Source organism: Gigantopelta aegis, chromosome 8 (genome assembly GCF_016097555.1).
Source record: "Gigantopelta aegis isolate Gae_Host chromosome 8, Gae_host_genome, whole genome shotgun sequence".
Classification (NCBI taxonomy): Eukaryota; Metazoa; Mollusca; class Gastropoda; order Neomphalida; family Peltospiridae; genus Gigantopelta; species Gigantopelta aegis.
Window position 1 is genome coordinate 56,609,138 of NC_054706.1, and position 24,094 is coordinate 56,633,231.

Consider the following 24,094-nt stretch of genomic DNA (forward strand, 5'->3'; position numbering starts at 1 on the left):
GCGACGTAACATTTTGACCCCACGTCACTTAGCGGTGCGTCTGCAGTTGCCAGCAGAGGGTGAGATGGACACGTGCCAGGCGGAGGACTGTTTTGTTGTCAAATGAGTCCTGTTTTCTCCTGTCACGTGCTGATGGACGCACACGTGTCTATAGACGTCGAAGGGAACGTTATGCTCCACACTGCGTACAAAAAGTCGACCGTTTTGGTAGTGGCAGTGTCATGGTGTGGGCAGGAATCCATCATGGTGGCAGGACGGCTCCTGTGCATATGGCAGGTGCACTGACGGGCATGATATATCTAGACAAGACCCGTCAGCATCACGTCGTTTTTTAAAAAATTTTATTATTAAACTTTGAAAATCAATGTCAAGTTTCTTTTTTTGAAGATATATATATATTTTATTTTATTTTTTATTATTATTTTTTTCTTGTTAAAGGGACGGTCTTGAGTTTGACTTCAGATGTTTCCAACTAACTGTACCTCTATGATGACCAAAATTACATATTAACTAAATTATAGTTTCTTTTTTAAACTATCGGAGCGCGATATATAGCGCAGTGGTAAAGCTCTCACTTGACGCGCGGTCAGTTTAGGATCGATGTACGTCGTTTGGCCCATTGGTCCATTTGTCGTCCCAGCGGCTGGTGTAACAAAGATCATGGCATGTACTATGTATGTACTATCCTGTCTGTTGGATTATACATATAAAAATTCCCTTGCTGCTAATTAATCGCAATTGAGAAGCGACAGTGGGTTTCCTCTCGAATTATCTTTGTGGTCCAAGTTACCCACATGTTCGACGCCATATATGATATAACCGTAGTCAAAATCGAAATTTTACCTCACAATAATTTTATACGTACGAAACACTATATGAAGTAAAATGAAAAATTGAAAACATCGATCAGAACAGTTCCTTTAATTCAACAACGTTCTAGATAGGCCTACACCGGCCTCGGTGGAATCGTGATTAAGTCATCGGACATAAGGCTGGTAGGTACAGGGTTCGCAGCCAGAGCGAGCTTTAACGACTCAATAGGTAGGTGTAAGACCATTACACCCTCTTCTCTCTCACTAACCACTAATAACTAATCCTCTATCATAGACATGCAGCCCAGATAGCTGAGGTGTGTGCCCATGACAGCGTGCTTGAACCATAATTGGATATAAGCACGAAAAATAAGTTGAAATGAAATGAAAATGTGTCATAGTAAGTAATGCCATTGTTTGTTAGTAGAATTAATTATATTGGCGATTGTAAATGTAACGAATTATTCGATTGCATGGTACGTTTGTTCATTGTTAGAAATTATTTCATACAATTTGTACCCGACTGGCGTTTATATATGCAGCGTATATGTTAGATCGTGTACTCTGCCTTTCGATAGCTAAACGGATACGTGGACAGTTATAAGAGAGATTATAACTGTCCAAATATCCGTCTAGCTCTCAACAGGTAGAAGGAAGGAAATGTTTTATTTAACGACGGCCTCATCACGTTTTATTTACGGTTATATGGCGTCAGACATATGGTTAAGGACCACACAGATATTGGGGGAGAAAACCCCTGTCGCCACGTCATGGGCTACTCTTTTTCGATTAGCAGCAAAGGATCTTTTTATATGTACCATCCCACAGACAGGATAATACATACCACGGCCTTTGTTACACCAGTTGTGGAGCACTGGCTGGAACGAGAAATGGCCCACTGGGCCCACCGACGTGGATCGATCCTAGATCAATCACGCATCAGGCGAGCGCTGTACAAATGAGCTACGGCCCGCCCCTCTCAATAGGTAGACTTCTCAGGCTAAGCGTATGTATACACTTGCATACAAATGTTAACTCATTGAGGAGAGCGATTACTTGCTCCTCTAACTTAGAATATCAGGAACCATTTAAGATATTACCATATTGGTACCATATAAATTCACATGCGATGGAGAGTTAAACATTACTCTTCTTGAACTAGTGATAGCTCCCCTAAAACGACGAGGTTTGATTTTAAAAAGTAAAGAAAAGAAAGAAATGTTTTATTTAACGACGCACTCAACACGTTTTATTTACGGTTATATGGAAGGAAGGAAGGAAATGATTTATTTAACGACGCACTCAACACATTTTATTTACGGTTATATGGCGTCAGACATATGGTTAAGGACCACACATATATTGAGGGGGGAGGAAACCCGCTGTCGCCACTTCATGGGCTACTCTTTTCGATTAGCAGCAAGGGATCTTTTATATGCACCATCCCATAGACAGGTACTTCTAAAATGCAAGGAAATGCATTTTAGAACTTCTCGCTTTATTCATTCATTTCAACATATGTTCGTGCTTATATCCAATTAAGGTTCAAGCACGCTGTCCTGGGCACACACCTCAGCTATATGGGCTGTCTGTCAAGGTTAGTGGGTTAGGTGTTAGTGAGAGAGAAGAGGATGTAGTGGTCTTACACCTACCGATTGAGTCGTTAAAAACTCTTTATGGGTGAGAACCGGTACCGGGCTGCGAACCCTGTACCTACCAGCCTTATGTCCGATGGTTTGACCACAACACCACCGAGTTTCTCGTTTTAAACATTTTTTTTTTTTTGGAAAGCAGGATCCCGGACACCCTCGATCTCAGTCACCCCCCCCCCCCCTCCATGTTCAAGTACTTTCGACGTGCTTGCATACCTCATATATTTAATGCATGCACGGCAAGTACGTAGCCTACAAGACCATACTCTGATTAAAATCCGGGGGGGGGGGGGGGGGGCACTACATAAACAAATGAAAACACTATACAAATTAAACCCTGAGATGTGTATGTTATTTTCTGGAGTTAAAAAGTGAGATTATCAGGGGGGCAACTGCCCTTCCCCCCCCCCCCCCCCCGGGAGGTTACGGCCCTGGCCTACATTTATTTACGGGCGTTCGGGTCCTGGTTAGAATTTCTGGACATTTACGACAATGCAGCGTAGCACGCTTGACACGTCTGTCGAGTAGTACTAAAGTAAACACCCCGAAACTCCAACCAGGGCCCCGTTCCACGAAGCGATCCTCATGCACCTCAGGTGATCTTAGCGCAAAAATCGCTTCGTCGAATGGGGCCCAAGACCCAAACACCCGTGCATTTATTTATTTATTTTTCTAATTGAAGACATTCTTTTTAATTGTATGTAATGTATATATATATACATATATACAAATATCTTCGCAAGACAAGGTACCATTTTGTATAACACATGGGGGTGGGATCCATTCAACTGATTGTTTTTTTTTCTTGTTCCAACCAGTGCATCACAACTGGACAAAGGCCGTAGTATGTGTTTTCCTGTCCGTGGGAAAGTGCATATAAAAGATCCCTTTCTGCATTAGGAAACATGTAGCGGGTTTCCTCTCATGACTACGAGTCAGAATTACCAAATGTTTGACATCTAATAGCAGATGATTATTTAATCAATGTGCTCCAGTGGTGTCGTTAAACAAAACAAACTTTAGTTATAGCATGGGTCCCTGGTGATTCGAGGTATTTAAAGGGACAGACCCTAGTTTTTAAACACTAAGGCATATTTTTCACCTAGACCCTAGTTTCAACCCGTAAAACTGGACACTAAGTTTGGTCAATTTACAAACTTGTAACAAATGTGGAGATACAAAAGAGTAAAACAAGAGTCTGTGACGTTAAAATACCCTTAAAAATAGACTAAAACTCGACTCCATCACAGTTACTTCTCAAACGCACGTGCGTTTTTAAAAATATGAAAAATTACAGGATAGCACATTCCACGACCTTTGATATACCAGTTGTGGTGCACTGGCTATGAAGAGAAATAGCGGCTATTAGGTGTCAAACAAAGGTACATGATGATCAACATCAATTTAAAATTCTAGCAGTCTGCAAATCGTTTACCCCTGCACCGCCATATGCGAAGCCTACCATATGATTTCATCTTTTATCGGTAAACATAACTGTTTGCCACTGTGGTCTTTTCAAGCCCAGACGTTGCTGGGTCCACTGTACGCGGAGTTGATGGTGCTGTTGTGTCCAATGTGAGGAATGAATGAATGAATGTTTACTGACATCCCAACACGAAAAATACATCGGTTAACCAAAAAAGTAGTTTGTTTTATTTAACTAGAGCACAATGATTTTTTATCTTATCATCGGACGGTAAACATATGGTCATTCTGACACTGTTTTTTTTTTATAGAGGAAACCCGCTGTCGCCACATAGGCTACTCTTTTACGACAGGCAGCAAGGGATCTTTTATTTGCGCTTCCCACAGGCAGGATAGCACAAACCATGGCCTTTGTTCAACCAGTTATGGATCACTGGTCGGTGCAAGTGATTTACACCCCCATTGAGCCTTGCGGAGCACTCACTCGGGGTTTGGAGTCGGTATCTGGATTAAAAATCCCATGCCTCGACTGGGATCCGAACCCAGTACCTACCAGCCTGTAGACCGATGGCCTAACTACGACTCCACCGAGGCCGGTTCGGTTAACCAATGAGGATGTCAGTTTCTGCTTGAAAGCGATTTTACAGACGGGTTTCCCTGATGTAACGATCTTCTGCCGCTGTTGTTACTCTTCGTCTTGGCAGTTTGTAAAGACAGCAAGTTGGCCCAGACATAAACACAGGGCCGTGGGGGGGGGGGGGGGGGAGCAGGGGGGAGCAAGGGGAGGGGGGGCAGTTGACCCCGGAAAAAATTATAGAATCTTATAGAAAATTATCTCCTTAACCGTTTAAGGAGTTATAGACTATTAACTACTCAGTTGCCCCCCCCCCCCCCCCGACCCCCGCAAATAAAAAAATCCTAACTACGGCCCTGAAACATTTAATACACTTAGATAGACACATGTTAAATTTTCGACTTCCTTATTGTTGATATCATGTATGTCGAATTGGGGGATACAAATTTAATTTTAACTGGACATTTCCCCCCTCTTTCTTTGTCTATGAATATGAATCAGAATTTCTATTTAATTTGATTAAATCAAAGAAAAATGTACCAATCTATGTTGATCTTATATCATTTAAAATTGGCAGGCTAAATAACATATTACCGTACATATATTTACACACAAGAATTGAAAATGGAAGAAACTACTGAAGGTACTAAATCAGTTTCATACCTCGGTTTACATACATGTGTAAATAAAGATTAACACCGGCTCCAAACTAACCTGTATGAATATCATTAGACCGTGGAAAGTCCACGAACCCGTCAGATGTGACCATGACCTACCGTAAAACACCTAAGAGCTGGCGCGCTTTGCAACAATACCGTCGCTCGTTTTAGTCAGTAGGCCTTCTGTACAGACAGCTGTGTGACTTCGAAGAAAAATTGCTCCAGTGCTGTGGTGTAAAAACAAGGTTAGTGAAGTCATTTTCTTATGCTGATACGACAACGTAGCGCTTCATTCGATAAAATATAAAATTATATATCATTATACTATGTAATAATTATTAAAGTCGCAGACACTAGTTTAAAGGGACATTCCTGAGTTTGCTGCATTGTTAAGATGTTTTCGACTAATAAAATATTTATTCGATTAAACTTACATATTAAATATAATTTCTTGTTTAGAATATCAGTGTCTATATATTCAGTGTGTTTCTGGTCGTGTTAATATTTATAAGAAGCCCAAACCGGACTATTTTAGGAAATAAAATGAAATTTAACCTAGAACAAATATTAGAACGATCAGAAACACGTTTAATATACAGCCACTAATATTTTATGCAGAAAAAATATATTTGATATATAATTACAATCGGTAAAAAGTCTCTGTCAGTCGATAACACAGGAAAGTCCCTTAACCCGTGGAAATGAACACCAAGTTTGGTTAATCTACATACCTCACGGGCGTAGAAAAGTGCCAAAAAGTGTGTGTGTGTGGTGTGGTGTGGTGTGTGTGTGGGGGGGGGGGGGGGGGGGGGGGGGGGCACCCCCACCCCCACCCCGCCGCTTCCTACGCCAGTATACCTGTAGCACATTTGCATAAAGTTACAACAGAGTGAAACGAGATTCTGTGATGTTGAAAAGGGGAAATGCCATTAGAAAATAAAATAAAGCTCGTACCCACCCGTTCCGCGGCCCCTGTATAATTTATACGCTGTGCAAGTCTCAACGACTTTTATATGTAAGCACTGCAGATGTAGTCACGGAGTAAAAACTGAAAAAGGGCTAATAAAATAAAATAAATTAACCCAGGTTCAAGGTGAACCCTTCTTAGATATTTTGAATGAATGATTGATTGGCCTACACGTTTTGGTCGTAAGGGCTCCACGGGTGGTACCTTTGATTCCCCACACCCACACGTATATGCTTATTGATCCATACACAGCGGAAAGAGTGGGTACAACTAATACCAACATGCCAGAAAAATGGTGTGTATACTCAAACTCTTACAGATATTTTGCTTACCATAATTCTCAGTAGTTGTGAACCGTGTTGTCAAAACACTGTACCTTTTATGGTTTGACCAAGTAACCCGAGCTGGGTATTGGGAATTGGGAAATTGTTTAACGTGCACATTCAGAGCAAGCTGTTGTAGCGCACGCCTGTCCTGGGCACAAGTACCGGCCTCAGCCGGTTCCTCCGGGTTGGGGTGGGTGAAGGAGAGACCGCCTGCACTGGCAGATGCAAGGGAGCACCAGCAGTCCAACCGTAGTCGGAGCTAGGTAACTACATTCCACATATTTATCAAAAGGTCATGTCATGTCAGGTCAGGTCAGGTCAGGTCATAACAACGTGCACATTCAGAGCAAGCTGCTTTAGCTCTCGCCTGGCTGCTCCGCGGGGTGTGATACATGAACCGAGACAACCGAAAGTCTCTAACAACTCATTGTCGCGGACTATATTGGTGAAGTCTTTGGCCATCGCCGGTTTCCAATGCATGGACCCGACGTGTGGCTAGGAAAGAAATGTTTTATTTAACGACGCACTCAACACATTTTATTTACGGTTATATGGCGTCAGATATATGGTTAAGGACCACACAGATATTAAGAGAGGAAATCCCGCTGTCGCCACTTCATGGGCTACTCTTTTTTTTCGATTAGCAGCAAGGGATCTGTTGTATACACCATCCCATAGACAGGGTAGTACATACAACGGCCTTTGATATACCAGTCGTGGTGCACTGGCTGGAACGAGGAATAGTCCAATGGGCCCACCGACGGGGATCGATCCCAGACCGATCGCACATTTTTGCTGAAAATCGCAGTTCCATTTTTTGGGGGGTACCTTGCATTGATTTCAACCTCCCGTGTATACTACATAACAACTGTATAACAAATAAAAATGTATATATCTATTGCCAATGGATAAAAGTATTTGTACACATAATCAATGTCACCATCTTCATATTACTACCAATCAGAGCCGCAGCTGGATTTACACCGTAAATATACTCTTAAAAAAACAGTAGGGAAACTCTAATAAGAATTTACATTTGCCAAAATTGTAAGGTATATTAGCTGTGGGGAATGGTTATATGATAATAGTGAATTAATTGGGCAAACATTACAACCGGTGTTCAGTATCACAGTTGATTTATGACCACCAAAGATCTTGAAGGACGATTAGGGTCAGAAGTGAAATATGAAAGTTGACGTTTTTTTATCAGTAAATCGCAAATTCAAACAATAAAAATGACTAAACACAAAACAATAACAACTGTATGATCAACAGAATGAAAAAGATTGACAGAAATAATGTTCCACAGTGATTAATGAAAATTCCTGGAAATTGTCCAACTCGAGAATGACACCCCACAAACGTGTATGGGGCAACTGCATGATGCATGTACTAAAACTATGGAATGTGATTCGGTGTGTTGATAAACAGACCTGAACGTTCTTTACTAAGATGTCTGTGGTCAAAAGGTATGTTCGGTCTAACATTAATATTTCACGTTCCCCTACTTTTTATTGAAGAGTATATTTGACTGTCAGACCACGCATCTCGAACTTTGACGTAGAACTTTCTTATTTTCTACAATGCAACATAAATAAAGATTATATCCCTTTCCTTAACGATTGGGTGTGCAAGACACCAGGACAGCTTTTTATATTTCGTTTCTTTCATTTTCAGATTTCAACATGGCCGATCATGAACTGACTAAGAAAGTCAAGGGGTTTTACAACGACCTCGTTTTGAGCTGTGATTTTGTCTGTAACGTCAACGAACCCGACCTGACAGAGGAAGAGAGAGAATTAGTAAAGAAACTTCACCCTGAAACTATGAAGAGGTTTGACCAATACCACGGGATGGATACACTAATTTGTGTAGTAGATGGGGATACGGGGCATGAATGAGATGATGAGAGAGAGAGAGGGATTTTGGGTGTTTAAAAAACCCATCCTGTGTTCTTTAATTAAAAGGAAGTAATCGTGTATAAAAATATATTGAACAGTCAAAATGCTTCAATATTAATCTTGTTGTGTTAACCTTATATACATTGCGATTATAGGTATTACGGGTCTGGATTGGCGATCCCATCACATGTGGAAGGATGTAAAATTCTTGATGTCGGGTCTGGTTCTGGCAGCCTTGTCTTCGTCCTCAGCAAGCTAGTGGGTCCAAAGGGCCACGTGACAGGGGTTGATATCACCCCAAATCTGGTTAGTGCAGACAGAGAGAGAGAGAGAGAGAGAGAGAGAGAGAGAGAGAGAGAGAGAGAGAGAGAGAGAGAGAGAGAGAGAGAGAGAGAGAGAGAGAGAGAGATAGTGGAGACAGAGGAGAGAGAGAGAGAGAGAGAGAGAGAGAGAGAGAGAGAGAGAGAGAGAGAGAGAGATGGAGGGATGATGATGAAAGTAATGTTGGAAAGAGAGGCAGGGTAGTGTGGAAAAACTATTATACGAATTGATCGTTAAAGAGACATTCCTGAATTTACTGCATTGTTTAGAATATCAGTATCTGTATATTCATTGTGTTTCTGGTCGTCTTAATATTTGTAAGAAGCCCAAACTGGATTTTGTCTTCAAATAATACGAAAAAAGATCTTTTAGGAAATAAAATGAAATTTAACCTAGTACAAATATTAGAACGATCAGAAACACGTTTAATATACAGCCACTAATATTTTATACAGAAAAATATATTTGATATGTAATGACAATCGTTAAAAAGTCGAAAACATCTTAAAAACATTTCAGCAAACTCAGGAATGTCCCATTTAAAAATGTATACCCAATAGCTGATCTGTTTTTGTGATGGGTTGTCGTTAAACATACACTAATACATACCTACGTAGGAATAACATGTCCACAGGGGCATGTGTTTGTGATTCTAGACAGGCGAGCGAAGTTTATAGCGAGCGGGATCGAGTCATGCTCTCATAGAAAATATAAAGTAAAGTTTGTTTTATTTAACGACGCCACTAGAGCACATTGATTTTTTTATCTTATCATCGGCTATTGGATGCCAAACATATGGTCATTCTGACACTTTTGTTTTAGAGGAAACCCGCTGTCGCCACATAGGCTACTCTTTTACGACTGGGATTCGAACCCAGTACCCACCAGCCTGTATACCGATAGCCTAACCACGACGCCACCGAGGCCGGTCCGGGGAAAATATATTCTAGGTTTCTGCCAGAAAGAATGTTTTTTGGGTATGGCGCTATGGAATTGAATGTAGTCAACACGGGGGTATTGGGGGTGGGGTGGGGTGGGTTGAGTTCCCCCAGAAAGAAAATGGGTTAACTTTAGTGTTAGGGTTAAGGCAATCATACAGTAATGATAAAAAAAAAAATCTGCAAAGAAATTTGCGTATAGCACCGTACCCATTTTACAATCTGACAGAAACCCTGATATTTAAAAAAGAAAATTTGCTTGAGCGGGGTGGGTGGGCGAGTTGAGTTCGAATCCCGTACCTCTCCCCTGCACACGCACCTGATAAATAAATGGCAGTTCTAGGATGTCTGGTATTCCCGAAAAAAAAAAAAAAACACGTTAAAAATGAATAAATGTATTGATGAATGTTTAACGACACCCCGGCACAAGAAAAAAAGAGAAAGATCACGTTATTTTTGCGTGTAATTGTTGAACAACCAAATGCTTCAGTTTGAAAAATATGCCAGAAATTATCCTTAAAAAAAAAGTTTGTTTTGTTTAACGATACCACTAGAGCACATTGCTTTATTAACCATCGGCTATTGGATGTCAAACATTTGACCATTTTGACATATAGTATCAGAGAGGAAACCCGCTACATTTTTTTTCCATTAGTAGCAAGGGATTTTTTATAGGTACCATCCCACAAACGGGATAGCACATACCACGGCCTTTGATATACTAGTCATGGTGCACTGGCTGTAACGAGAAATAGCCCAATGGGCCCACCGACGGGGCTCGATCCCAAATCGACGGCGCATCAACCGAGCGCTTTACCACTGGGCTTCATCCCGCCCCAGAGAGATGATCCTTTCACGACACACGTTTAAATATATTACACAAAAACAGTAACGGAACTTTGTAGAACAGTTACCGGCCTCGGTGGCGTCGTGGCAGGCCATCGGTCTACAGGCTGGTAGGTACTGGGTTCGGATCCCAGTCGAGGCATGGGATTTTTAATCCAGATACCGACTCCAAACCCTGAGTGAGTGCTCCGCAAGGCTCAATGGGTAGGTGTAAACCACTTGCACCGACCAGTGATCCATAACTGGTTCAACAAAGGCCATGGTTTGTGCTATCCTGCCTGTGGGAAGCGCAAATAAAAGATCCCTTGCTGCTAATCGGAAGAGTAGCCCATGTAGTGGCGACAGCGGGTTTCCTCTCAAAATCTGTGTGGTCCTTAACCATATGTCTAACGCCATATAACCGTAAATAAAATGTGTTGAGTGCGTCGTTAAATAAAACATTTCTTTCTTTTTTTGTAGAACAGCCAAAATGGTTCCATATTAAAAACAAATGTCAAAGATGTGGCTTTTATGATAAATGTTCAGATGCATTAGACAAAATCATTAACGGCATAAAAGGTGCGTATTGGGGTGGGTTGGGACAGAGAATTTTTTTCCGGGGGAGCATGGCAAAGTAAAGGGCAAGTCGGGCCCAAAAAGCAACCGCGAGTATTATCACTGTTTTATTTAATGACGCACTCAACACATTTTATTTACGGTTATATGGCGTCAGACATATGGCTAAGGACCACACAGATATAGAGAGAGAGGAAACCCATTGTCGCCACTTCATGAGCTACTCTTTTCGAGTAGCAGCACAGGATCTTTTATATGCACATCCCCACAGACAGGATAGTTAACATTATAGTTACATATATTATATACTAAAACGCAAAAGAAACGCAGGTCCTGAAAATGCGAAAGAATTGCACTTTGTAAAGCAGTATCTTTGGTGGAATTGAACCTCAACTGTGTTAAAGGACATGGCACACACCCACACCGCAGTCCCACCTGCGTGTCAATTTCATTACCTGTGTGACGTCACGAATTCTCAAAACACGTTGTTTGCACGTGCTGGATCATCCGTATCATGAATCCAGTGCAAACACACTCATTGAAATGCTTATAAAGCCTACACACCTGGATTTAATCGCATAAATTCAATTTGAGTAGTGACAGACAACAGAATCACATTTTAAAAATGCCGCGACTGACGCAACTCCAGCGAGGGATGGCCATCGGGATGTTGCAAGCCGGACAGACCCGTACTGCTGTAGCCAGACAATTGGGATGTCATGTTTCGACAATCGCACGCCTTTCTCAACGTCACCAAATCACTGGATCTGTGAACGATCGACCACGCACCGGCCGCCCGAGGGTGACAACCGCAGCCCTAGACCGGTACATCCGGGTGACCCACCTTAGGAATCGGATGCTGCCAGCCGCTAACACCGCTCACCAGGTGCGTGGTCCACGTGGTCCAGTGTCCGCCGATACCGTCCGACGCCGTCTGAGGGCAGCAGGACTCCGTAACCGCCGTCCCTTATGTGGGACCAATATTGACCCCTCGGCACCGCCAACAACGTCAACAGTGGGCGCAACAACATCAAAGATGGCGACGTGGCCAGTGGCAACAAGTTCTGTTTACTGATGAGAGCCGTTACAATGTTTCCAACGCTGATGGCCGAATCCGAGTATGGCGACGTCGACATGAACGTTACTCCGACTGCTGCGTTCTGCAGGCCGACCGATGGGGCGGGGGGGTAGTGTGATGGTGTGGGGTGGGTTCTCATTCAACCACAGAACACAACTTCATGTGTTCAGACAACGCGTTAATGCCGCCGTGTACCCAAAATGACGTCATCAACAATCACGTCGTTCCCTTCTTTGCCGCTCACCCACGTGTGCGCTTTGCTGCAGCAAGACAATGCCAGGCCGCACACTGCCAGGGCAACACAGGCGTTGCTGGCTCAGCACAACATCCCAACGTTGCCGTGGCCAGCCTTATCACCGGACATGGCGCCTATCGAACACGTCTGGGATGAAATCGGACGTCGCCTTCAGGCTCGCGGACAACCTCAGAATATGCAGGCGCTGGAGGCAGCATTGGTCCATGAATGGAACTCACTCCCTCAGGCATTCTTTCAACGGCTTGTCAACTCAATGAGGAGACGTTGCACTGCCTGTTTGAATGCCCAGGGTGGTCACACGCGATACTGACTTTGACAATGCTACAGGTCGTCTCTTTTCACATTTTTAACATGGACCCCCACCCTACTTTATGACATGAAACAATAGCCAAAAAGGAATTCAATCAAAAATTTCCAACACCAATGTGTGCCGAATTGGTGTAGCTCCAAAATAAATGTTGAAATCTTCATTTCGTTTTGTTTTTTTAATATTTTATATCCAATTTAATGAGAACCTGCGTTTCTTTTGCGTTTTAGTATATAAAATAACTATACTCTCGGCCTTGTTGGTTTGGGGTACCTGTGGGCCCGACTTGCCCTTTGCTTTGTAGAACAGCCAAAATGCTTCAATAGCACCCCCCCCCCCAAACCCCCCCCCCCCCCCCCCCCCCCCCCCCCAACAACAACAACGAAAAAAACACACTACTAATTAAATAGGACCATCAGACTTGGGCCATTAAGATAAAGATTTAAATGTATTACTGAAAAACAAAAACACTTTATGGGTGGTTTTGAACTTCAAATTGAAGAAAGAAATGTTTTATTTAACGACGCACTCAACACATTTTATTTACGGTTATATGGCGTCGGACATATGGTTAAGGACCACACAGATATTGAGGGAGGAAACCCGCTGTCGCCACTTCATGGGCTATTCTTTTCGATTAGCAGCAAGGGATCTTTTATATGCACCATCCCATAGACAGGATAGTACATACCACGGCCTTTGATGTACAAGTCGTGGTGCACTGGCTGGAGCGAGAAATAGCCCAATGAACCCACCGACGGGGATCGATCCCAAACCGACCGTGCATCAAGCGAGCGCTTTACCAAATTAAAGAATGCATGAATGAATGAATGAGTTAATGTTTAAGGTCTACTAAACTTCATATTAAACCCCACCTGGATCCGTTTCTTCTGGACGTTCGTCTCATTTCAGACTGACATCAGCAGAAAATACACGAAGTACCACTGCGACCTTTGGGGTTTGTCGCAGCCAAACATCGAGTTTCACTGTGGCAATGCGGAACGGCTGAAAGAAGACTTTGGCTTTAAAGAGAACAGTTTTGATATCATCGTGTAAGCGACAGACAGAAACAGAGGTTATATTACCAGAGTGAGTTTCGGTGTCACCAGTATCAGGAATAAAAATTGTATTATGCGAGTCTCTGGTGAGCATAATATATTATTTTTATTCCTAATAGGAAACACGCCGAAACACACGAGGGTAATAACCTCATTATCATATATAATCTCAATTTTTATACAACGTGTTTTTGGTAAACGTTATACTTAACCAAAATTCCTGTCGGCCATTATTCGGTATTCAAATGACGTATGAATATGTGACGTGGTGACCTTTTTAATATCTTTATATGAAACCAAACTAAAGTACTAATAAATTTTACTGCAAAACATATGTAATTTGAAACAGACTATAACACCCAGATTGATATTGATTAAAGCTGACAGGTGAAATTACAAGTACTAAGCAAAGCAGAGGGGTGGTGTCAGGTGTGTTCAATATAAAACTGGGTGTTATAGTCTGTTTCAAATTACATATGTTTTGCAGTAAAATTGTAAATACATCTCATATTTCTGTCTATAATAGGTCATTTATTGTCATTTTTGGTACCGGTTGTTTGAATACCATAACAGGTCATGATAATACTGACACATTTTTATGGTTTTTATTCCAGGTATTTTTATAACTAAATATGTAAGACTGGAAAATCACCTGAGTATAATTTTGATTAGTACTTCAGTGCATGTAATGTTTTTGTTTTCAGAACGCTAGACAACATTCAGTGTAAAGTTGCTATTGGAATGTTTTGGTTTGAAGTCTTTTAATGCATATGTCTATTGTGGAGTGTCGCCGTAGTACGCTCGCTTATATGTCAATAAACGTAGTGCCGTGACCTCACTAATTTAGGGGCGAGACGTAGCCAAGTGGTAAAGCGCTCGCTTGATGTGCGGTCGGTTTGTGATCGATCCCCGTCAGTAGGCCCATTGGGCTATTTCTCGCTCCAGCCAGTGCACCACGACTGGCACATCAAAAGCCATGGTATATGCTATCCTGTCTATGGGATGGTGCATATAAAAGATCCCTTGCTGCTAATCGAAAAGAGTAGCCCTGGAAGTGGAGACAGCGGGTTTTCGCTCTTAATATCTGTGTGGTTCTTAACCATATGCCCGACGCTGTATAACCGTAATTAAAATGTGTTGAGTGCGTCGTTAAATAAAACATTTCTTTCTTTCTTTGTTTCGAATAATACCAATATCTGTATATACAATGCGTTTGCGGTCGTGTGCTAATGTTTTTGAGCAGTCAGTGTTCGTTTTCTTCATAAGATATATTTTGTCGTACGTACGAAATTATTGGTAGACCTGTAAAATCCGGTTTTTGGCGATTACAAACATTTGAATAACAACACACACTTTTTTTATACAGACACTGATATTTGAAACAACAAAATAACTTAATATTTAATTTTAGTAATCAAAAAGACTGTTAGTTGTAAACATGTTACAATGATAACAAACTCGGGGCAGTCGTGAATCGTGTATGAAACATACTTCAAACTTACGACAGTTGTTTTCGTTCTTTATAATGTGTATAAACAAATAGGATAAAACACAACATACTTTACCATTCAAATAATGATCTCTTAGTACAATGAAAATTATTTTAGCGTAGATATTTAAAAACTTGGTTCCACAATTTTATTCCATTTAGTTATAATGAAATAGTTGGTATTCTATAAAAAAATATTTTTTTTAATGTAATTTAATAAATATACTTTTGTCCACAATCACTGGACCCTCATAGTTGTTTATTTTACAGGTCAAATGGTGTACTCTGTCTATGCCCAAACAAAGAAAAGGTGCTTGCTTCAATTTATAGCACCCTGAAGGTAAATATTTTACTGTGCAGTTAACTTAGCCGAAAGATATTGCTTCAGTTTATAGCACCCTGAAGGTAAATATTTTACTGTGCAGTTAACTTAGCCGAAAAATATCGCTTCAGTTTCAAGGTCCCTAGAGAATTAATTTCATTGGTAAGCTTAGGTGTGGAAAAGTTGGGTATTTTTCTGTTATTATTTTTTAAATAATATTTATTTACATGTTTTTTAAAATATTTTTGTATACATGTATTTATATTAATAGTTAAAGTCGCAGACCCTAGTTTCAACCTGTGAAAAATTAACACTAAGTTTGGTTAAACTACAAACCTGTAACGTATTTTGAAAAGGTCACAAGTGAAGTAAACAAGAGTATTTGACGTTCAAACGAGGACGTACTCTGTAACTCTCACAAATAAACTAGAGAGCTCTCGTCTCCATAACCACGGAGCGGGACGTAACCCTGTGGTAAAGCGCTCGCTTGACACGGTCGGTCTGGGATCAATCCCCGTCGGTGGGCCATTTGCGCTGTTCTTCGTTCCAGCCAGTGCACCGCGACTGGTATTTCTAAGGTCGTGGTATGCGCTGTCCTGTGAGAGCAGGACGTTGACCAACCTTGTCGTGGCGGTTGGTAATCTTACCTTAGTTACCGGCCTCGGTGGCGTCGTGGTTAGGCCATCGGTCAACAGGCTGGTAGGTACTGGGTTCGGATCCCAGTCGATGAATGGGATTTTTAATCCAGATACCGACTCACAAGGCTCAGTGGGTAGGTGTAAACCACTTGCACCGACCAGTGATCCATAACTGGATGAACAAAGGCCATGGTTTGTGCTATCCTGCCTGTGGGAAGTGTAAATAAAAGATCCCTTGCTGCTAATCGGAAAGAGTAGCCCATGAAATGGCGACAGTGGGTTTCCTCTCAAAATCTGTGTGGTCCTTAACCATATGTCTGGCGCCATATAACCGTAAATAAAATGTGTTGAGTGTTGTCTTACCTTAACATAACTTAAGTCCGTTCGCCATGTCACTTAATGATGCAATTCTTTACTGTTTTGGACAGGAAGGTGGCGAGTTTTATCTGAATGATGTATATGGCAGCAGACAAGCCCCAGAAGAGTATAAGGATGATTTTAAGTTTTGGGGTAGGTACAAACCAAGTGTCCAATCACACAAACACTCAGAGGTAACACCCAGCAACATATACTCAGTATTTCTGTCGGTAGCCAACCCTCCTCCGTAAAATGTAGATGGATACGTATTGTAAGATATATGGTATCTAAAGGGTACACGTGTAGTAGTACATTTTTTATGTTGTAATATACGTGTATATTACACCCCCCTAAAAAAACAAAAACAAAAAAAATCAACAACAACAAAAAACAGCAACCAAAAACTCGAACAACAAACATAACAAACCCCCAAAACCCCCCAAAAAAACAAAAAAAACTAAGAAACAAAAAGAAACCCCCGACCAAAAACACAAACCAAACCAAAAACCAAATCCAAAATCCAAAACCAAAAGAAATCCAAACCAAAGCAAACGAAAGCAAAATCAAAAGCAAAACAAAAACAAAAACGGAACAAAACAAAATAAAACAAAAAATATAAAACAAAAACCCCAAACCCGAAAGGTAAAACCTACACGGAAATTTTATACGTTATACATGGAAATCGCTTTTGTTAGTGTTAATTTTATTTGGCTTGACTTGCCATCAATATAGAGTAGCTAATCAGACTACTTTAAACTGAACATCCAACACATGTAGGATTTTGCGGTGTGATGCCACAATCTCGCACAGTGTTCTCTCTTTTAGGTGTATAACAAGGTTCTGCTTTGTTCTCTTCTCAGATCTGGGTCTAACTGGATCCCAGGTTTGGCCTGAGTTCGGCGAGTCCATGAAATCTGCAGGATTCACGACACCTTACATGACAATGGCTGGACCCGTGGACGTCAGTGATGAGTATACGGCTAAACTTCGTGAGTATACTCACAAATATCATCTCTCTCTCTCTCTCTTCTCTCTCTCTCTCTCTCTCTCTCTCTCTCTCTCTCTCTCTCTCTCTCTCTCTCTCTCTCTGTGTGTGTTTGTGTGTGTGTGTGTGTGTGTGTAAAATTTCGTTACCCTCTCTCTAACTGTTTCTGCCGCCCTCTCTCTCTCCCTTCAACCCTTCTCTCCTCTCTCTCTCTCTCTCCTCTCTCAACTCTCTCTCTCTCTCTCTCTCTCTCTCTCTCTCTCTCTCTCTCTCTCTTCCTCTCTCTCTCTCTCTCTCTCTCTCTCCCTCTCTCTCTCTCTCTCTCTCTCTCTCTCTCTCTCTCTCTCTCTCTCTCTCTCTCTCTCTCTCTCTCACTCTCCTCGTTCTCTCTCTCTCCTCTCTCTCTCTCAACCTCTCTCTCACTCTCTCTCTCCCTCTCCTCTCTCTCCTCTCTCTCTCTCTCTCTCCTCTCTCTCTCTCTCTCTCTCTCTCTCTGTGTGTGTGTGTGTGTGTGTGTGTGTAAAACGTCAGTTCAATTGCAGCTTGCTCTCCTCTTCTACCTTTAGTGTCCGCCAGTACATCTAAAGCCATCGTTAATTTGTAATATACTAAGGCCATACAGTTAGTAATTTGGTACTACTGCATTGTGCATGGACCCTCAAGCCACACTCAGTGATACATCTTAGCAAGGCAAGTACCATTCCGTATAGCACCGAATGGTACCTTGTCATGCCACGATGTCAATGACAGTGCAGTTAGACATTTCATTTTGTATTTCCTGTTAAATGATACATCAATTAAATCCAGTGTCTGATTTCACTTTGAAAGTCACGAGTTTTGTTTTATTTATACGTACATTTACCAAAATGCTAAAACATTTTTATCGAAGTATACATCTTACATCTGACATATATGGCTGCAAAAAACCAGAGGCACAAACACCAGTCAACGTTAATATATGTCCAGGGTAAATCGTTTAAACAGTTAAAAAAACAACCCAGTTTGTTTTGTTTAACGACACCGCTGGAGCACATTGATTAATTAATCATCGGCTATTGGATGTCAAACATTTGGTAATTCTGACACGTAGTCATCAGTGGAAACTCGCTACATTTTTCCTAATGCAGCAAGGGATCTTTTATATGCACTTTCCCACATACCGGAAAGCACATACAACGACCTTTGTCCAGTTGTGGTGCACTGGTTGGAACGACCAAAAAACCAATCAGTTCAATGGATTCACCGAGGTGGTTCGATCCTGCAACGCAAGCACATCAAGCGAGCACTCAACCGACTGAGCTAAATCCCCCTAGCTGAAACAGATAAAACAACCTGCACTGAGAGGATTCGAACCACGGACCTTCAGTACAAACTGAGGTAATAGGTAGGCAAATTGCCAGTAGGAACAATTTATTTTATTTTATTTATACTAATCTTCGTTCTTATATCTAATTGAAGTTAAAGCACACTGTCCTGGACACACACTTCGTCTATCTGGATTGTCTGTCCAAGTCAGCGAGTTAGTGGATAGAGAGAGAAATGTCGGTTTTGTGGTCTCACACCTACCCATCGAGTCGTGAAACTCGCTCTGGGTGGGAGCTGATACCGAGAAGCGAACCCATTACTTTCCAGCCTTACACCCGAAGGTTTAACAACTACGCCACCGAAGACATTACACAAACACGTCTATATATTCCACCCAACAACTGGTGTCATCTCCCGACGCTTATGATATACTGAACGTTTCGACGCAGAATATAATGGGCAAATAGTAATGTGACTATTATTTCTCCGACAGAGGGCGCCAAATATGTTTGTGCAGGACACCGGATGTTCAAGTTACCCAAAGGTGCACATAGAGGACCAGCGAAAGTAACTTACAAAGGGAACATTGCAGGACATAAGGACGAATTTAAATGGGATGTTGATTTAACATTCAAGGTACATAAATATATTTTTGTTTTGTAAAATAAAAATAAAAACAACACAAACAGAATTATTTCATGCCAAGTTTTCTTCATTGTACTATTAATTGTTTTAACGTTGTCTGGTCCATAATTGATAAACTAGAAGTGACTTTTTGATTCGTCCAAAAACCGTGTACATGGAGAATGGCCTTTATTATTAAAATGTATTTAATATATTATTTTAGTAGAAAACAAGGATGGATCGAAGTTAGGGGACCAAGTGCACTTGCCCCCCTCAGGGCCGTATCCTGATCAAAATCCTAGGGGGGGGGGGGCGCACTACTTTTTATAAACAAATGAAACACTATTATCTGGAGTTAAAAAAAGAAGTAAGATTCTCAGGGGGCAACTGCCCCCCTATCCCCCGGAGTGTACAAATATAAGGTACCCCCTTTCCAAAAAACAATTTCTATACAATTTTAAGTGCTTTTTTCAAAGAATTGGTCCATGTGCCCTTTTGACCATAGTCCCCTCCCTAAAATATTGCGAAAGACCTCACAATGACAACTGAAGAGTCTCTGTAATTAGAAACTATTGTTTCTCTACTTCAAGACTGGAACACCAATGGCTGTCGATGCAGAACTGGCAACCATCCTAGCCTTCACGAGATACAAGGACTGTTTTGACTTTGAAGACGTCACAGCGACCATTACAAAGAGGGTAAGACAAATTCTACCAGTAATGTAGAACGGCTACAAGAAGCAAGCACCTGTTGTAGTGAGTCGGGAAGGCAAGGACAAAGATATGGAGTTAGAACAGCAATTCAGACTGGAAATTAAGAAAGGCATCAAAGGAGACAATTAAAAGGAGGACAAATTATATAAAAAAAACCAACAATAAAATAAAACAAAACAAGAGAAAAGAAAAATAATTACTGTAATACAACGTCTCCTGGTACTACGAATGATTGGTATTTAAGTAGTAACTGAAATAGTTGAAGCAGTGGCGGATCCAGAAAATCCATTTAGGGGACCCCCAGTGACATGAGATGGAATGCCAGGTGAACTTTGGGGGAGGTTTAGAGGGGGATCGTAAACAAATTAACATCAAGTAACATTCTAGTGAGACTGTGTACTTTTGTTTTGGTGAAGCAGAGCATACAATCTGGGTATAGTTTGACTTATGCCCATTACCAAACGCTGGTTTTCACCTAATACCTTCTGTTCGACTAGATGGATTTCATGGACACTTAGCACCTGTGATCCGCTTGAGGTAAACAAATAAAAGGTATATTTGTCGTCCCCGCAATTATTTGATTCAGGCCGGCATAGTTTGTAGCTTGCCGGAATATCCAGCAGACATTTCAGCCAATTTTGACCCGGTATCCCGACACAGAAGTATGTTTTGAAATAACACTGTGTAAGATAAATTATATCTGACGGACACCCATGTAACTTATTTTATATTGTGCACTAACTCTAGATGTACTGAGTTATTGCAGCAGTGCTATTCTCGTGATAACAAGGGTATTCTCTAATATTCAAAAGATAAAAATAACACCACCATGTTGTGGGTTTCCTTCAAATACATGTCTGTTTGTTAGTTCTGGTAAAACGAAATCAGTAAAAATAAAACTATCACAATAATAATCTTTATTTTACCTATATTCAATTGAAATTCTGTCACGAGAATAGGTTTTGACTATTAATACAAAAAAGGGGATTAGGCCAAGTCTCACGAAACTACCATATTTCAAAACTAAAAACTGGTTTACAGAACATACGTTTAGTGTAAACAAAACCCTGAAAAAGAAACGTAGTTTTGATAATTCCCAGAATGATTGTTATCATTAGTGTTATGTTAGGATAATAAATATAGAAAACAATATAGAATACAGCGTCTATCTATGGTCTTATTTGAATTTGTCTTTTAATTTCAGGCTCAGAACCCATTCACCTACCTCGAGGAGCTGGCTGCTAAGGGAAAACCGTTTCCATATATTTACGAAGTTAAATAAGATGGCAGTGCTGACATTCTTGTTCTGTTTTCATCTTTGACTGTCCATAATAATAATTATGGTTATAATATCTACAATATATATATATATATATATATATATATATATATATATATATATATATATATATATATATATATATACAGCTTTTATTTTAAAACTCTATTTGAAGATTCGAATTAAAAAAAGTGAACTTTCGTAACAATTTCAACCTTGCCATCAACTGGAGTGGCCAGTTATATATTAATTCATCTTTGAACCGAGTGGATGGGACGGTGTATTCATTTCAATGATGAAGCGCATAGTGCCGCTCCCCCACATACCCCATTCTCGGATTTCAAAGGTTATGTACAGCACATTGGATGATAATTATCCTACGCAAAAATATACAGCTATTCTTTCTACAATAAAATATCTTTGAATACTCTGTGTTATGTCAGTAATGTTTAACCTTAACTGCATTCATTAGTTCGTTCGTGTTCAATACAAGTAAAATCCTGAGCAGGGTCGAATGCAGAGGAGCCTAGGATACCACAAATAAATAGGAGCGACGGGCAATGGCGGTAACCCTTTACAGTTTAGACTGACCATTCAAAATTCGCGCCAAAATTCCTTCAAATCAAAACTGCGCACCTTTTCTCTTTGGCATATTAACTGCTCCATTCAAAATTCCATAGCACCACCACCCACCCCCGCCTGCTACCGATCCCGGTCGGACTGCTGGTGCTCCCTTGCACCTGCCAGTGCAGGCGGTCCCTCCTCCCCCCCCCCCCCCCCAACTTTCTGTCTTGGACGAAAGAGCTTGCTCCGCAAGCACTTGCGCCCACGACAGGCGTGCGCTACAACAGCTTGCTCTGAATGTGCACGGTAAACCCTATGACATGACACATGACAATGGCGGTAGGCTGCATTTCATCAACAAAAGGAAGTACCAGGCCCCCTGCTTATAAACCTTAAAGTCTAGACTTTAATAAAGTCCACACTTTAACGTCATGGCAACGCCATTCAAATAGCATTACGTTAAAGTCTGGACTTCATTAAAGTCTAGACTTTAAGTTTTATAAGCACGGGCCCTGATCGACGTGTTTGAATTCACCTCTACATAAGGAGTTTTTAGAACTTTGTTTTATTGAAAGGGGGCGGTAAATGTGAAACAAAATGTTGGAAACAACAAATCCATCCTTAGCAGTCAGTTGCAGAATGTCGACGAGGCTCTTTTTGTCTGATACCAACGTGTCACGTGAGTACACACTTTGCTTTACGTCACCACAAGAAAGTACAGCTCAGGTTCGTTTCGCTTAAAGACGTCGGGTTTCTTCGTGTAGCGTTAGTACTGGTAACATGTAAGTTTACCGTCATGGCTGGACTCGAGAATAATCAACCTAAACCTCTGTTGTGTGATATTCCGGAAACAATGTGTATTGTAGACACAGTAGCTGGCAACCATTTTGTCGTCGACGACTGCCGAAGTATTACACAGTCCTCTCAAGCCCTCCCCTACAATATCAATACGGGGAGGGCTAGATGTGACTCGAGCTATGACTGCAGGTATTTGAAGTAACCATTTTTCACCCATCCATAGTCACAAGCGTTTATCACCAGCGAGCGGGTAGATGATTCCATTGCTCATGTTCTTCAGAGGTATACTTTAGGTTGTATCGATTCCCCTTTTCTGAAATGCAATTTCCTGCAAGTAAAATTCGGCATATGGAAAACGTTCAAAAATCATTCCCAGCGTTGACATTTCCAGCCTCGTTGTCATGGTTTCTTTTGCTAAAAGTGTAGGTGTTTTCACCGATACATCTACGTTTCCTAACAAAGTGTACACATAGGTGTACGGGCTCCCAGTTGTTTACGGTGTAGGCTGGCTTTTGCCCGAAATACGTGAAAATGCCAGAATCTGCATAACACCTTTTATTCCTATTAGCATTACTACCAAACAGTTATATAGGGTTGCAAACAAACCACTACGCACTTTCACATCTAGATTACAACTAATTGTGAGGGTAGAATCATGGAAATACAAGGTAAAAAAGGTCTCAAGTTAGCACATTTTGCCCGAATATCCGTGTAATTTTCGCCCAAATTTGAGGTTTTTCTCCAGCACTGGGGGGGGGGGGGGGGGGGGAACTGCCACCCTGCAGGTGTATAATGATACACCTACACTTGTTGGTGTATCATGGTACATCTACACCTTTCATTTAACTGTACACCTATATTTGAAACAAAACCTATATCATGGTCCATTCCTTGACATGGTGAGGTAGCTTGCATGTCTCAAAGACTCGGAGAGCTATGCCAGCTGGAGCATGAGCTCCTGGTAGGGTCACCCAAGCTGGCCTGGTCAAAGGGTAGATACTAGACTAATATGGACCGGACAGACCGAGGACGTGAGTTAAGAAAGACAACTGTCTAGGAGAAGCAAAAGTATGGAAACTCTCCTTGTAGAAGGAAAAAACCAAACTCAAACAAAGTCCACTGAAGTCAGAGTACAGAAGCTATGCATCAGCATTAGCGTGGACACTGAAAGGAAATGTCTGTACATGCACCAAGCTCTATGGTCATCATGATCATGAAACAAAACGGAAACAAAAATGATGACTAATGCAATGCACATTTATTGTCATAACGTACATAGAGAATACTAAACGAGTTCCCGTGTGAGACCGTTTATATACTCTTTCAAAAAAGAAACGCATAGGTG

The 24,094-nt window shown here is 41.2% G+C and overlaps 1 protein-coding gene across 1 annotated transcript; it reads left to right on the plus strand.

The window, feature by feature from the left end:
* Nucleotides 1-5,320: 5,320 nt before the first annotated feature.
* LOC121378338 (arsenite methyltransferase-like) lies at nt 5,321-21,437 on the plus strand. Its single transcript, XM_041506466.1, has 10 exons — nt 5,321-5,367; nt 8,093-8,249; nt 8,472-8,622; nt 13,530-13,669; nt 15,435-15,504; nt 16,553-16,634; nt 17,342-17,470; nt 19,265-19,407; nt 19,986-20,093; nt 21,313-21,437. The coding sequence occupies exons 2-10, from the start codon at nt 8,101-8,103 to the stop codon at nt 21,388-21,390; spliced, it is 1,050 nt and encodes a 349-aa protein (XP_041362400.1). The 5' UTR covers nt 5,321-5,367; nt 8,093-8,100; the 3' UTR covers nt 21,391-21,437.
* The last annotated feature ends 2,657 nt before the right edge of the window (nt 21,438-24,094 follow it).

Coding starts and splice junctions, on each gene's coding strand:
- LOC121378338 (XM_041506466.1), top strand. CDS start 8,101: ATGGCCGATCATGAACTGACTAAGAAAGTCAAGGGGTTTTACAACGAC. Junction 13,670..15,434: donor AACAGTTTTGATATCATCGT/GTAAGCGACAGA, acceptor TTTATTTTACAG/GTCAAATGGTGTACTCTGTC. Junction 16,635..17,341: donor GGATGATTTTAAGTTTTGGG/GTAGGTACAAAC, acceptor TTCTCTTCTCAG/ATCTGGGTCTAACTGGATCC.